Source organism: Urocampus carinirostris, chromosome 6 (genome assembly GCF_059441175.1).
Source record: "Urocampus carinirostris isolate Australia breed hairy pipefish chromosome 6, RoL_Ucar_1.0, whole genome shotgun sequence".
NCBI lineage: Eukaryota > Metazoa > Chordata > Actinopteri > Syngnathiformes > Syngnathidae > Urocampus > Urocampus carinirostris.
In genome coordinates this window covers 2,554,354-2,570,395 of record NC_142354.1, presented here as the reverse complement: position 1 = coordinate 2,570,395, position 16,042 = coordinate 2,554,354, and the positions used below count along the sequence as shown (strand labels likewise).

The following is a 16,042-nucleotide window of genomic DNA, read 5'->3' as shown; positions in this document are numbered from 1 at the left end:
AGCGTGGACTCTCCTCCCCACTACAGCACACAGTGTGTGCGTCAGTCCCTACGGAGGGAGCCGCCACTCCCAGCATATCCCTTTTACTTAAAGCGGCGCCGCCGCGAGCAGCAGCCTTTCCAGCAGCTCCGTGTTATTTTTCGTAATTTTTGTGGTTTATTGTTTCAATTGTCTGCTTCTATCTTAGGTGTTTTCTGTCCCGTTTGACAAGTACACTTTTGATTACTTTCTATCCTATAGTTATGGGTTCTAGCCCACAAAAATGCGTTTATTTGAGGAATCAACTCCTTGCCCTGAAGAATTCTTGTGCCAGCGTGATGAGGGTGCCCTATTGTGGATGGAGAGCCAGAGCTAGCTAAGCGGCTAGCGGCGTTATGAGTCTTCGGTACGGTCCGTAATCATGGTAAATGTGAACTCTCTACCAAATAAGACCGACAAACTGGCTGTGCTAGTGAAAAACTTTAAAGCACACAGGGAGCTGAAACGTGGCTCACGTCTAGCATCCCGGACGCTAACGTGGAGCTATCCGGCTTCAGCTCTGTTAGACAGAGATACGAAAGCCTGCGGGAACCGAAGAGGAGGTGGTGTATCCCTGGGCACAGATTTCCATCTGCTGCAGGGACGTCGAACTTTTGGACTAATGTGTGACATCATCCACTCCGCTGTGGCTAAACTACAAAAAAGCACCCCGAGGGCATCCTGTTAATCTGTTAATAAACAACAAAGGAGACTGCTGGAAGTGTGAATTTCCCTACGAGGATGAATAAAGTATCTATCTATCTATCTATCTATCTATCTATCGAATGGAAATTTTAGGCTCGGCTGACTAAAAACAGCTAGATCTTTCGGTTGACAAGCAGCTCTCCAGATTATTTCTGTTGCTTTAATCCAATAATTTCCAATTATTATTTAGTATTGTTTAGTCATTTAGTGTACTAAATGACTTGAAAGGTGGAAAATACGCCAAAAACAATGTAAAAAGAAAGAAGAAAAAACTGAATAAAAAAAACATTTGAAAGTCCCAAAAAAAAAGACACTGAACATTAAGCCTACGGCACAACAAGGAGTCTCTTTGCCATTTAATCCTTAGTCAGCAAAAAGGCCTGACACCATACACTGGTTTACCCCCTCTGCATCCTATGTTTCAATCCCATCTCAGCGAAAAATAGTGGGGGGTAAAAAAAGAATGTACTAATGGCATCATGTCATAAACATGTTTTATAAAGAATACTGTACCTGGAATACAACAATATTATTTTTTAAAGATCTTGAAGAATAACAACCTATGGGGTCACTTTTGACCCCACTTGTGCATCCAAGGGGGAATGTGTGTATATAAATATATATATATATATATATATATACTGTATATATATATATATATATATATATATATATATATATATATATATATATATATATATATATATATATATATAATACAAAATAATGAGATAAAGCCAGTGTCCTATTAGCGCCAGTCCCAAGCACGGAGAAATGCAGAGAGCCCCTGCATTATGAAAATGAATGCACCCTCAAGACTTCTTGGAGCCCATAGTGGTCATAAAACACAACATGGCTGTACTTGTTTTGTCCTATGTCACACAAGTTAAATTTTAAATCATTTTGCATGAAGCCATCTTTGGAACAGTTCGTCTTCAAAAATTAAAGGCTAAAGAGACAGATTACAATCTCAATTACAATCATTCGATTCTTCAACTAACATCTGTATTTTTTCCTGATTAATGTATTAATATGATTACAAATTCTCAATATATGTTTATTTCTTGTTTTTATTTTGTTTAAAACATTTTTTTTAATATATTTGAGAGTGGTATATTTTTTTCAAACCTGATGTGGCCCAAACTCACCCAGACTCAAGGTCCTGTGGCCCCACAGGAAATCAAGTTTGAGACCACTGCTCTTAGTAGTCTGTCTTACTGTGAGTAAATAGGTGCCGGATAGTGTTTGTAAGCTTTTTTATGGCTTATTAAGGGGACTTGCAAGATGTGAAGCACATTTGCTGAAATATTTTAAAAGTAAACATTACATGATGTCATTATTTTCGGAAGATAGTACACATAACTAATATTGTCGCTCTCTATAACACTTGGGTCAAAACAAATAATTTCAGTTAAAAAGTACATTGTTCACTATAAAGTTACTTAGATATTTAGTTATTACTCCTAGTGGTCAAAAACAACTTCTTTCATTGAAAACAATCTTGATTTGAATCATGAACTACCAAATGAACGTGCATGTAAAAAATAATTCTAGGTAAACAAATTTGTACTTATTTTACGTAACATGAAGGCCACATAGAGGGTTCTGACATGATTGGCCACCATTTTTCTGCTGGAGGTAATTTAAAAGTACAACAACTATGGGTGAATGAATGAATCCATTAATATCGTCCATACTGAGCAAGTACTTGGATGGGTTGATACTATTGCTGTCTTCCCATTTTATATATAATTACGGTGGCTCGCGAAAATATTTGGCCCCCTTAAACTTTGTGACCTCTTGCCACATTTCAGACTTCAAACATAAAGATATGAAACTGTAATTTCTTGTGAAGCATCAACAATAAGTGGGAGACAATCATGAGGTGGAACACACTTTATTGGATATTTTAAACTTTCTTAGCAAATAAAAAACAAAAAAGTGGGTATGCAAAATTATTCAGCCCCATTGAGTTAATACTTTGTAGCGCCACTTTTTACTGCGATTACAGCTGCAAGTCGCTTGTGGTATGTATCAGTTTTGCACATCGAGAAACTGATATTTTTGCCCATTCCTCCTTGCAAAACAGCTCGAGCTCAGTGAGGTTGGATAAAAAGCGTTTGTGAACAGCAGTTTTCAGTTCTATCCACAGATTCTCAATTGAATTGAGGTCTGGACTTTGACTTAGCCATTCTAACACCTTGATATAGTTTTTTTGTAAACCATTCTATTGTATCTTTTGCTTTGTTTTGGATCATTATCTTGTTGCAAGACAAATCTCCGTCCCTGTCTCAGGTCTTTTGCGGACTCCATCAGGTTTTCTCCCAGAATGGTCCTGTATTTGGCTCCATCCCTCTTCCCATCAATTTTAACCATCTTTCATTTCCCTGCTGAAGAAAAGCAGGCCCAAACCATGATGCTGCTACCTCCATCTTTGACTGTGGGGATGTGTTGAGGGTGATGAGCTGTGCTGCTTTTATGCCAAACATAACGTCTTGTATTGTTGCCAAAAAGTTTGATTTTGGTCTCATCTGACCAGAGCACCTTCTTCCACATGTTTGGTGCGTCTCCCAGGTGGCTTGTGGCAAACTTTAAACAACACTTTTTATGGATATCTTTAAGAAATGGCTTCCTTCTTGCCACTCTTCCATAAAGGCCAGATTTATGCAGTATACAATTGTTACAAATACACACCAGTCTCTCTGACCTGCCTGGTGTGTTCCTCGTTCTTCATGATGCTCTCTGCGCTTTAAACAGACCTCTGAGACTATCACAGTGCAGGTGCATTTATACAGAGACTTGATTACACGCAGGTGGATTCCATTTTCATTGTTAGTCATTTAGATCAACATTGAATCATTCAGAGATCCTCACTGCACTTCTGGACAGAGTTTGCTGCACTGAAAGTAAAGGGGTTGAATATTTTTGCACACCCACTTTTTCGTTTTTTTATTTGTTAAAAAAGTTTAAAATATCCAATAAAGTGTGTTCCACTTCATGATTGAGTCCCACTTATTGTTGATGCTTCACGAGAAAGTATAGTTTTATATCTTTGTGTTTGAAGTCTGAAATGTGGCAAGAAGTCACTAAGTTCAAGGGGGGGCAAATAGTTTAGCAAGCCACTGTATGTTCATGGAGTAAATATTGCAAAGACAAAAAATTATGGCTGCAACAAAAAGGGGTCAGTGTGTTATTCAGTGCCTCCTAGAGGTAAAAAAAAAACTTTGATTTGAATATTATCAAAAATCCATGTACTATCATACCAACTTTTTAAAAAAAATCATAGGTTGAGAAATTCCAGACATACCAGACAACACAAGTGCCATCTTCCAGGAAAATGCATACAGTCAGAAGAATTTAAGAATGGTTCATTAAATTCCTGATGCGAGTCAATTTTTTTCTCAGTTATACTTTATTGAGGTTAAAGAAAACAAACATGGCAACAATCATTTCCATTTCCCGGATTAAATTAGTAGATATACCGAAGGAAGTTGTTGAATGGGTGGCAGCGAGATGCGGCACGCAAACATATTTTAATCATCCCCAAGGTTATAGAGGAAATCCCAGAAGATGTGTCCGGAGGTGGGTAGTAACGAGTTACATTTATTCTGTTGCATTCATTTGAGTAAGTTTTGGGACATTTTGTACTTGTGGGAGTAATTTTAGATCACTATACTTTTTACATTTACTTGAAGATTTGTGAAGAAAAAACTCTACATTGGGCTACATTGAATAAGTAACTTAAATCCCCTCCACCTAAGTACACGCATTTCTCCTTGAGTAATTTTCTCAGTTATACCTTATTGAGGTTTAAGAAAACAAACATGTACTCCAAAGGTAAAAAGATAAAAATAACTGCATAGAAATTCAAGTACTTTACTTTTACTAGAGTAAATTTCTGGATGACTACTACTTACTTCTAATTGAGTAATATTACTCTGAAGTAACAGTACTTTTCCTTCATTATTTTTTGGGCTACTCTACCCACCTCTGGTTATGTCTCACCTGAGGAATCTGTGTTTGCTATAGCCACAGAATTTGCACCACTGAATAAGAGGAAATTGGCCCTTTTAAACGGAATAACATGCACAGCATTATTATAGTCACCAGCAATTGTCATATAGTTATATAGCTGTTTCATTTTTGGATAGTTATTTTAACACATAAGTTTAGAACAAAATTGATATAAAGAGGAAATCACTGGATTCGATGATTTCAGATGCAAAACATTGAGAAGTCTGAATGATACCAGTGAACCATGAAACTCACTGTGCATACAAACGTGTTTTAGAAGTATTGGTCAAGTGCAAAAGAGATTTTATTGGATATTTGTTGTTATTTTGACTATTGCGTAATTGTCTCTACCGGCCAATCATGTTGCTTTTCTTTCATTTCCACACCTTTTAGGGCTAATCGGTTATTGTAACCTTGAAAATTTTATTAAAAGAAGGGGCTCAGAAGATGGTTTGAGAAAGGGAGGGAATTCTCTGATCTGAAAGATTCTCTCCTGGTCTATTTTGCATGTTCAAAGTACATTGATTTCTTCTCATGTTATTTTGAGACTCTACTAAAGTTTAAACTTAACACCATGCATGGTTAAACCCATATTGCCAGAAAGTCAGTAAACTCGCAATGGCGTTCACAGGAAACAGTTACCTTGCTACTATTAGCTTACCACACCACTTATGCAAAACCGGTTACGAATGCCCCAATGAGTGCGAAGTAAACTGCCTCCATGTCAACATGAGAAATTTAGAGCAGTGCTGCCTTTCAGCTATATATAATTTGAATGGGAAACATTTTAAACCTCTAGATCTATTAGACAAAAGTCAATATTTGCAGATGTGAAATCAAAGTGCTTTTTAATTTTTTTTCCTGACGGTTGCCAATCATGGTAGCTGTGTCTAACACAGAGGTGCTCAAATAGTGGGGCAGCCTCCTTGGCGTGCTTGAGGCTCCGTCAAGGGGGCCTGGGCACGTTTGATTTTTACCTTTCCCGGAATAAAGCCGAATTGCACCTCCACAACACTGGGGGGCAGTAGCGCTCTCTTTGCAGTGTTGTGTTTACAATTAGCTGACATATAGCATAATGGGAGGAGACAGGTGGAGAGAGACGGGTCGGAGAGACAAATGTCTCCTCTCGAAAGTTAAGACAAGAACGAGAGAAAGGGAGCTGAGCAAAAAGCGGTGTGCTCGCCATGTTAAAAATGTGGGCAGGGGACAGCACAAAGCCAAACTAATTAAGCTGTCACTTCAATACATTACAACCCAATCACGCTGATAATACATAAATTGTCATGTTACCACCAATATCGAGCAATCGTTGTTTTGTCCACACTAATATTATGTGATCACTTGAAAAAAAAACGATCTTGGTGAGAGGATTTCTTCTTCCGAGGGGGGGGGGCGTGACAGAAAAATAATTGAGATGCACTGGTTTAACAAAACCCGGCTGTCTTGCGAGTGCATCGTTCCTCTAAAGTGACCTTCTTTAAAGGACAAACACTACACCCTTGTTGTTCTTTCTCCATTAAAGATGCGTGTCTTCCTCTTCACACTCCTCAGCTGCTGTTTGGTTGACAAACACCTAGCGGAACAATACAATTTTGCTACTAATTAAACAAAATATAGACAGGACAAAATTTTGATATAGTACTATAAATTTCCGTTGAGCGAGACCCCATTTTTGGATGAAAATGTTTGGGCTGAACTAGAAACTTGAATGAATGAATGAATGAATGAATGAATGAAAATTTTATTTCGAACATAAAAATAAAAACAGGACAAAAACAATGAGTCAACAACGAAATAATGTCCCACAAAATGTTCGAAAAGGGGTAGTCAGAAGCAGATGCTTATTTTTCCTACCCCTTTATCTTCCCTATTAAATACATTTTATAGATAGCTCCCTCTTGTGTACAATACAACAAAATCTCATGGATATACTTATTACATAGGTCAGATATCAATAATTATAAGTTACAATAATCACATATTTTATACACTAATCTTCGCAATACCCATCCCTCAACGTCATAATGCGCATAATGTCACTGCGGCACCAGTGATAATATCAATAAAAATAAACACAATATTTATAACAGTTCTGATGTGATAATAGCACAATAACAACAAGTTAGCCATGGTTTGAAGTGCAGTATTCCCAGTCTCCCTCATATCCCATTTTCTTCATCTCTGTATTTCGCCAGTAATGCTTTTTTGTATTTAAATTTGAACACATGGATATTTGGACATTGTTTGATTTCATTTTGCAAATTATTCCAAAGTCTGACTCCACACACAGACACACACATACTTCTCCTGGTGGTTCTCACCTTTGGGATTTTGAATTCACCACAGCCCCTCAAGTTATAATTTCCCTCCTTCCGAGTGAATAATCTTTGTATGTTTTCTGGCACTATGTTTTTGTTGACTTTAAATAACAGTTGTGAAGTGAAAAATTTTATTAAATCATCCAGTTTCAATAAATTGGACTGCATGAATAAAATATTGGTATGATCCCGATATCCTACCCTGTGTATGGTTCTTATTGCACGTTTTTGAAGGATAAAAAGGGGCTGTAGTGAACTTTTGTAATTATTTCCCCAGACTTCTGCACCATATGTTAAATATGGCAGAACGAGAGAACAATATAATAAATACAATGCATTATAATGTAAAAGAACTTTGGTTTTATTAATTATTGAAATGCTTTTAGATACCTTTGTTTGTATGTGTCTGATGTGTGTTTTCCAACTTAGTTTATTGTCTATTATGACCCCTAAAAACTTAATTTCTGATACAATGTCTATTGTGACACCATCCATTTTTACTTCTAAATTTTGATTTGCCTTACGATTACCAAAGAATATTACTTTGGTTTTATTTAAATTTAAAGATAATTTATTTATATCCATCCATACTTTTAGGTTAATTAGTTCACGATTAATACAGGTTACCAAATCCATATAGTTATCATTTGAATAGAAAATGTTAGTGTCATCTGCAAATACTACTATTTTCAATAGTTTTGAAACATTAAAAATATCGTTAATATATAAATTAAATAGCTTTGGTCCCAGGATAGAACCCTGTGGTACTCCACAACAGATGTCCAAATATTCAGATGAAAACTCTCCCATTTTTACATATTGCTTCCTCCCCGTCAAATAACTTTGAATCCATTTCAAAGCCACTCCCCTGATGCCATATCTTTCCAGTTTTTTTAATAGTATATTATGATTAATGGTATCAAATGCTTTTTTTAAGTCAATAAATACCCCGACTGCGTATCTCTTCTTTTCTATACTGTGGGTGATTTCTTCTACTGCATCAATAATTGCCATTGTTGCTGATCTGTTTGCTCTAAAACCATATTGACTTTCATTAATCAATTTATGTTTATCTACAAATTGTTCCAGTCTATTATTGTAAAGTCTCTCTAATATTTTAGAGAACTGAGGAAGCAGAGATACCGGTCTATAGTTTGTAAAAATGTGCTTGTTCCCATTTTTGTATATTGGTATAACTTTTGCTATTTTCATTTGATTTGGAAATGTGCCTGTTAGAAATGATAGATTACAGATGTAGGTCAATGGTTTCACAATGCTGTTTATAATTTGCTTAATTAGTACCATATCGATGTCAAAACAATCCATAGACGTTTTGTTTTTACAGTTGTTAACCACGTCTAAGATTTCTGATTCCGTAACCCCAGATAAAAACATGGTCTTGGAGTTCATTTTTATTAGTGACTCAAATTGTTTACCACTGCACTCTGGGATATTTGCAGCGAGCTCTGGTCCAACATTTACAAAATAACTATTGAAATTCTCCACAACTTGATTTAAATTATAATTTTCACTGTTCTTATCAATAAAATAGTTTGGATATGCATTGCTTACATTCTTTCCTTTTATTATACTATTTAATATATCCCAAATACCTTTGATATTACTTTTGTTATGATGTAATAAATTGGTATAGTATAATTTCTTGCTTGCTCTTAATATTCCTGTCAATTTGTTTTTATACGTTTTATACCGGGTTTCGGCTTCCTTAGTTCTTAGTTTAATAAATTTTCTATATAAGTAGTTTTTTTTCTTACAAGCATTATGTAAACCCTTAGTTATCCATGGATGATTTACAGATTTATTCTTAATATTAATTTGTCTCATTGGGCAATTTTTGTTGTACTTGTTGGTGAATATTTCCAAAAATATGTCAAACGCACCATCCACATCATCTGTACCATATATAGCATTCCAGTTTTGTTTAACTAAGTCATCATACAGTGATATAATAGTCGCTTCAGTTCTAACTCGTTTGTAAACATAATCCTTAATTGATTCTTGTCTAGTAACCTTTTCATCATATACTGTAAATACTGGTAGGTGATCAGAAATATCACAAACCAGTAACCCGCTGACATTTGTAAATTCCATATTATTTGTAAATATATTGTCAATGAGTGTTGCACTGTGTGAAGTGAGTCTACTAGGCCTTAATATAGTTGGGTACAAACTCATACTGTACATCATATTAATATAGTCATCAATGTTTTTATGGTTGTTTGGATTAATTAGATCGATGTTGAAATCTCCACAAATGAATAGTGTTTTGGCGCTTATTGTTGAATATGTTTTTTCAGCCCAGTTTGTGAAGGTTTCCAGATTTGAGCCCGGTGTTCTATACACACAACTGACTATGATATTTTTCCTTTTTTCATTTATAATTTCTATTGTAATACATTCAAGTAAATCGTCAATGACAAATGACATGTTTTGTAATATTTTCGATTTTAATCTTTTGTGCACATATATAGCTACTCCACCTCCTATTTTGTTAGTTCTATTTACATAGTTCAGATTATAATTATTTAATTCAAAATTTACACCCCTTCCCTCACTGAACCACGTTTCAGAAACTGCAATAACACTAAACGGGTTCTCAAATTGTTGTAAGTACTCAGTGATGTCATCAAAATTTGTGTACATACTTCTACTGTTAAAGTGTATTATTGAGAATTTGTCTTCAGATTTAACAAAGGTATTGTATTCATTTCCAGTATAATATTTGCAATTGTCTGAGCTAGCTGATATGAATTTGTGGTCAGGATCGAAGTCATCTAATCTTGAATTATTGGAGTCAGTGTGATTAACAATGCTCAGTTCCGGTAAATCATGGCCTAATATTTTATGATGGATTTTTTTATTGTGATCTGTAATAATGGTGTCCATATTGTCAGTCCAGGATGCCATTGTTACACTTCAGGCAAATCTGTCCAGCTCCTGCATTTCTCGAACCCATAATATTTTTGCTTGTTCCGGAGTGCCGTTTAACTTTATGTATACTCTGCAGTTTGAAGTCCATGTTCCTAGTATTTTGTTCGTTTTCCTCAAAAATCGAGCCTGTCTTGCAATGTCAGAGTTTTTTTTGCTTAAGTGTTCATTTAAATAAACATTAGGCCCTTTTAGTTTTTTTCCTTGCTTAAGGATTTCATGTTTCCGTTTTCTGTTAACAAACCTTACGATGGTCGCCTTGGGTCGGTTGTCACCTCTTGTTAATGGGTGGCATGCTTCTATGTCCTCAGCATTGATGGATATGCCTTTTTTACTCATAAAAGCAATGACCTGTTGCTCAGCTGAATCCTCATCAGCATCTGTTGCAATATTTGTATTTGCCACAGCCTTGGCATAGGTCCGAGGTTTGATGTCCAAACCGGTGATAATGATGTCATTTATCCTGGTATACTGTTCCAGATCTGCTACGCGTCCTTCTAGTGCAATAATCCTCTTTTCTTTCTCCATGTTTTTGTTTTTTAGGTCTTTGATTTCTGCCATTAAACTCAAAATTGTGTCTTGTTGTCTGGTGACGATATCCATTTTATCCATTAAAAAGCCGAGTGACTTTTTAATTTCCTCGAGTTCTTTATCTCTGCTCGGCATCTTGAAAATTTCACGTTCCTCTTACGGCACCGTCCGCTGGTCGCATCACCCAATCGCCCTCTGAGTCTCAAGTTGTTATTTTCGCCGGACTTAGTTTCCCCGACTGTTGGTCGCTATACAAGTAGCGCCGCCATGTTTGCCAGCGTCAACAATGGCCGGTCTTTAACGTTGTGGCGACACGCTTTTGGCGTTATGGCGACTCGCTCTTAACGAAGCACACTCAAACGAGCGAAGAGACGATTCGACGCCGCAGAGTCAACCAAAAGCCGAACGGTCGACGAGCAGGAAAGAAAGCGGCTGCGGGGAGTGAAGGCGAGTCACGTCCGAGCCGAAGCTAGCTTGACTGCCGCTTCCCCGCACGGAGCCGACGTCGCCGATACAATCTGAAACTTTCCAAAACTTCTTAGATGGCCGCATAACCTCACTGTCGGGTAATTTACAACCTTCGTTTTCCACTATCACCTTTTTCCATTGCTTTATGAGGTTTGTTTTGTTTCTAGTTCTGAAAATGTCATTGTTGTTTTTGACTATTTCTTACTTTATTAAAGATGTTGTTATTAAATGCAATCTGTTTTGGAGCACCTTACCCTTTTCTGCTTCCTGCAAATTACAAAATACTTACCCAACCCTCAAAAGGACCGAGCGGGAAGCACCCACTGCTCCCTGTGGGAAGAGTCCATCGGCTCCCTGCTCCAGCTGCGAGGAAAGTCCCCAGCTAGGAGGAAAAGTTCCCGGCCACTTCAGCTCCCTACCCCGGCTGTCTCTGCTGCGTGGAGATCCCGGCCGCCTCGGCTCCCTGCCACAGCTGCGAAGAGAGTCCCTGATTGCTTCGGCGGCCTGCTCCTTACGTGGAGAGTCCCCGGCTGCTTCGGCTCCCTGCTCTGGTTGCGAGAAGAATCCCCAGCTGCTTCGGCTCCCTGCTCCAGCTGCGGGGCGAATCCTCGGCTGTGGGGATAGTTTCCGGCCGCTTTGGCCCCCCTCCTTGGCTGCAAGGGGAGTCTCCAATCACTTAGGCAACCTGCCCCTGCGAAGAGAGTCCCTGGCTGCTTCGGCTCCCTGCTCCGGCTGGGAGGAGAGTCCCCGGCTGTGAGGAGAGTCCCTGATTGCTCCGGCTCCCTACCCCAGCTGCGAGGAGAACCCCGGCCGCGAGGAGAGTCCCTGATCGCTCCGGATTCCTACCCTGGCCGCGAGGAGGTCCTCCGCAAATCATGAAAAATAAATACTGTATATTCTTCCCTACAAAACAGCACAGGTTCCTGAAGGTTTGATCATGATCTTTTGTGCACAGCATTGTTTCAGATCTTTCCACAAATGCTCTATAGCTGTGAAGGGTAGACTTTGGCTTGGCCATTCTAACACCTTTATATTGTTAAATTTAAACTATTCCATTTTGGATTTTGCTTTATGTTTAGGGTCATTGTCCTGTTGGAAGCTAGAATGTATTCTCATGTCTCTTGCAAACTCCAACAGATTTTCTGCCAGAATTGCCCTGTATTTGGCTCTGTCCATCTTCTCGTTAACTCTAATAAACTAAAATAAAGCAAGCCCAGAGCATGAGGCTGCCATCTCCATGTTTGCAGTGGGGATGGTATTTTCAGGGTGATATGCAGGGTTACTCTTATGCCAAACACTTTGCATTCAGCCCAAAAGGTTGAATTTTGGTCTCATCTTGTTCCACATATTATTTGTTTCTCCGAAATGGGCTTTTTTAAATGAAATTATTTCAAAAGGTTTTTTGTAACCACTCTTTCATAAAGAGCAGATTTATGCAGAGAACGACTAATAGTTGTCTTATGCACAGATTGTGCCACCTCAGTTGTGTATGCCTGCAATGCATCCAATGTGAACATCAGCCTCTCAGCTGCTTTTCTGATTGGTTGTTTACATATTTGGGCCAAAAGTTTAGAGGGACGGCCAGGTCTTTGTAGGTTTGCATTTGTTTTATGCTCTCTTAATTGTGCTATTATAGCTCACACAGTGCTCAGGAAGGACTGTAAATGTTGTAAAGTTGTCTTGTATCCTATGTTCCCTCTAAGCTGCGCGCGTGCGCAATTGCGCACTGCCCGCACGTTCTCAGCGCACAAGAAAATCTATCCAGCGCATAAACAACATCAACATAATGTATTAATTAATATCTAATATTAGACTTAAAATAAGCTAATTAACTCACCCAATAATATTGTTTGTTTTTTGTTTCTCACTCAGTGAGTGACAGGTGTCCAGCCAATGATACGATACAGTTCACTTAAGGTACAAACCAATCATGGCATTGATGGTGCTTGCGTCTGGGCCCCGCCTATATGCGCTGTGCAAGTTAGATAGCGGGTTAATAGATGCTAATATAAACCTTGCTTCATGGCGAAACGAATAGGTAGCGACACATCCACTCACCAAGCCACAGTAAAAAAGAAATGCAGTTCTTTTAAGATGGAATGGTTGACGGAGTATGTGCAAATGGAAGGAAAAGCGGTGAAAATTGGGTGGGTTTCTTTTTCAAGTGAGAAAGGTCTACTCTGCAAAACATTGTATTTCGGTTTTCATATTTCCATAGCAGTATTACTGCAGTATTTTAGCAGTATTTCCGTAGTAGTATTTTCGTAGGGGAATTGATGTGGTATTTTTATAGTTGTATTTTGGTCGTAATATTGTAGTTGTATTTCTGTAGACATTTTCAGAACTAGAAACAAAACAAACCTCAGAAAACAGTAGTATTTAACTAGAAGTATTTCTGTAGTATTTTTTCTGTCATATTTTTTTTAGTATTATTTGTGTAGTATTCTTGTAGTATAATTTCTGTGTTTTTTGTAATGTTTCCATAGTAGTCTTTCTGTAGTATTTTTGGTAGTATTGCTTGCACAAATCATTGAGCAAAATGTGAATGTTTTAATGTGACCAAAATGTTATGTCTGAAAGGTGTATATGTCTCATATCTTCCAGAACAGGACCCTCGGCCAGGCCAAAGCAGGACTCTCACATACTGTATAACATTTACACATCCCATTTTTCAGATTTTTGTCTTTTTTTAAGTGGACCAAATTACTTATTTAAAAATAAAGCGTGCATATCTGATGTTGCTCACAGTAGTCCTCAGTTTGCTCAGGGAGCTTGTGTGTTTGCTCAGATACATGAAAAATTAGAGGGAACATAGCTTGTATCCCATTCCTGATTTGAACGTTTCCACAACTTTACCCCAGACCTTGTTTGGTCTTCATAAGGTTGTCTTTTCACTAACATCTCCTTTCACAGACCTTTGATGTAATCACAGAGCAGGTGCATTTAAAAAGAGACTAGATGACACACGGTTGCACTTTGTTTGTCATCGTTTATCATTTAGGTGGCCATCTAGAAGTCATCAGGGACATTGGCCAGTTGGCTGAGCTGAGAGAACATGGGGCCAATATTTTTGAGAAGCGCGGGCGACATTTTTTCCTACGACACGTTCGTGCGCTGACCTTAACTTCATGTTGACTAGAAAGAAAATCTCCTTCCAAACCACTTGAGCTGAGTCAATAAAGCCTTCTATTATCTCCAGCATGCATGCTCGATATCGTTCTGAAGGGCATCTGATCAACTTTTCCCATGCATCACGATACACTACAGTAACATATGACTGATTATATTATGCAGCCCACCTGCCATCGAGGGTTTTTGTTGCCGCAGACGCTGTCGCCTCCCGCCGCCAGTCCATTGATGCTAGGCCTTTCTTTCTTTTTGTGTTCATCATCTTCTTGGTGGCTTTCAAGCTGGTTGTCAGGCGGGTTGTCTGCAACATCCAGGTTTGGGTTGTCATGACAGCCATTTTCCACAAAGCGAAGCTCCTCGCCATGGAACTAAAAGACAACAACAAACAAAGGTATCAGGAAACAGAACCTAACATTAAATAAGTGCACTCATAGTATTTGAAACAATACTATGTACATGTCATGTGTTCATGGAAAATAAAAGATTGAATGTCTTAAAGGACACACCAATAACCTTTTTTGCAGGTTCCTCGTTAATATCTAAACTGTGATAACTGGTGCCCAAGCTTTAGTGGCCAGCCATGCCTTATATTCTTCTTACCGTGGTCTTGGTGGATGGGGGCCGCCTCTGCCAGCAGATGTAGATGAAGCCTGACGTGATGATGGCCAAGCAAATGGAGCCAATGACTACTAGGACCACAAAGAGTTTGCTGTAGTCGCTGCGCTGAGACGGAGTGCGATGGGGCGGGCACGTGGAAGGCAGGCCATACTCTTGGATGCCCACCTAAGTGTAGGGGGCATGAGGGATTATCAAAAGAGTTAGGGCAAATAATGCCACGAGAATTACCTAGAGGAGTTACCTTGTTTAAACTAAGACGCATTTCTCCCAACAAGTTCAACAGGTCTTTGGTGGACATTATACCTGAGAGAGAGAGAGAGAGAGAGAGAGACACACACACACACACACACACACACACACACACACACACACACACACACACACACACACACACACACACACACACACACACACACTATGTTTAAACTCAAATTAAGTGTATTTATATTCTGTTAAACTTATAAGGGAAACTGTCAGGATCTGGAACGCCACCTTCCCCTGGTTGTGGAACTGGACAAACCCGATCTCCTGACACATGTTCCTAATTATCCCAAGACTTTATATTGACTGCTCGGACAGCACACTGGGTCATTTCATGCCATGTCCATTCAATTTCATTCTGTCAATTGTTAATATTGAAATTTCCTGACATTGTATCATATCACACAGCAATTATCATGAATAAGGTAAAAAAAAAAAAAAAAAAAAAGGTTATTATCACAAAATATTCAAAACATATTTAGAAATCAGGATGGTGGCTATGAGTTAAGAGGGAGAAATAACTTCAAAATCTTAAACGTAATAACATTGAAAAGTTTCTGTATTTCTAGCCATTGTCAAAACTATGGAACAATCTGTGAGGACCTGAAGCAAATACAAATATCCATCAGTTCAAGAAAAGGTACAAAAATACGATATTTAGTGGTTATAAAGGAGAATGAACATGAACAATGGCTGGGGAATCGATTCGTGTGTGTGTGTATGTGTGTATATATATATATATATATATATTTATCCATGTGAAAGTATAAGTATGGGATTGTATGAGTTTATATACATGTAGGATTGTATACGTTTATATGCATGTATGTCGGTGTATATATGCACATGTATTTATAGTTGTTTTGTTTTTGTAAAGGGGTGAGAGCTAATAAGTTATGCTTCTTCTCACTCCTTTCTGAAAAGCTCTTTTGTTTTCTTTTGTTTTGCACTGTTTGTGATGCATATTCAGAATAAATACATGAAAAATATATAAAATAAACAACAACATTTCACTTTGCAAATTGTTTTGA

The 16,042-nt window shown here is 38.0% G+C and overlaps 1 protein-coding gene and 1 long non-coding RNA gene across 2 annotated transcripts in view; one reads left to right on the top strand and one right to left on the bottom strand.

Annotated features, from left to right (window-relative positions):
* Positions 1-4,112: 4,112 nt before the first annotated feature.
* podxl2 (podocalyxin-like 2) overlaps positions 4,113-16,042 on the bottom strand; it is a 29,821-nt gene continuing 17,891 nt past the window's right edge. Inside the window, exons 9-12 of the mRNA XM_088337462.1 lie at positions 14,992-15,053; positions 14,733-14,915; positions 14,303-14,500; positions 4,113-6,310 (exon numbers count right to left, since the gene is read on the bottom strand). Coding sequence (XP_088193588.1) covers positions 6,254-6,310; positions 14,303-14,500; positions 14,733-14,915; positions 14,992-15,053 — 500 coding nt within the window. The 3' untranslated portion in view covers positions 4,113-6,253. The remainder of the gene's footprint in view (positions 6,311-14,302; positions 14,501-14,732; positions 14,916-14,991; positions 15,054-16,042) is intronic.
* Positions 10,525-15,165, top strand: LOC148363545 (uncharacterized). The gene is made up of 3 exons (XR_015850662.1): positions 10,525-11,101; positions 14,298-14,523; positions 14,657-15,165. It is a non-coding gene; the product is annotated as an uncharacterized LOC148363545 (long non-coding RNA).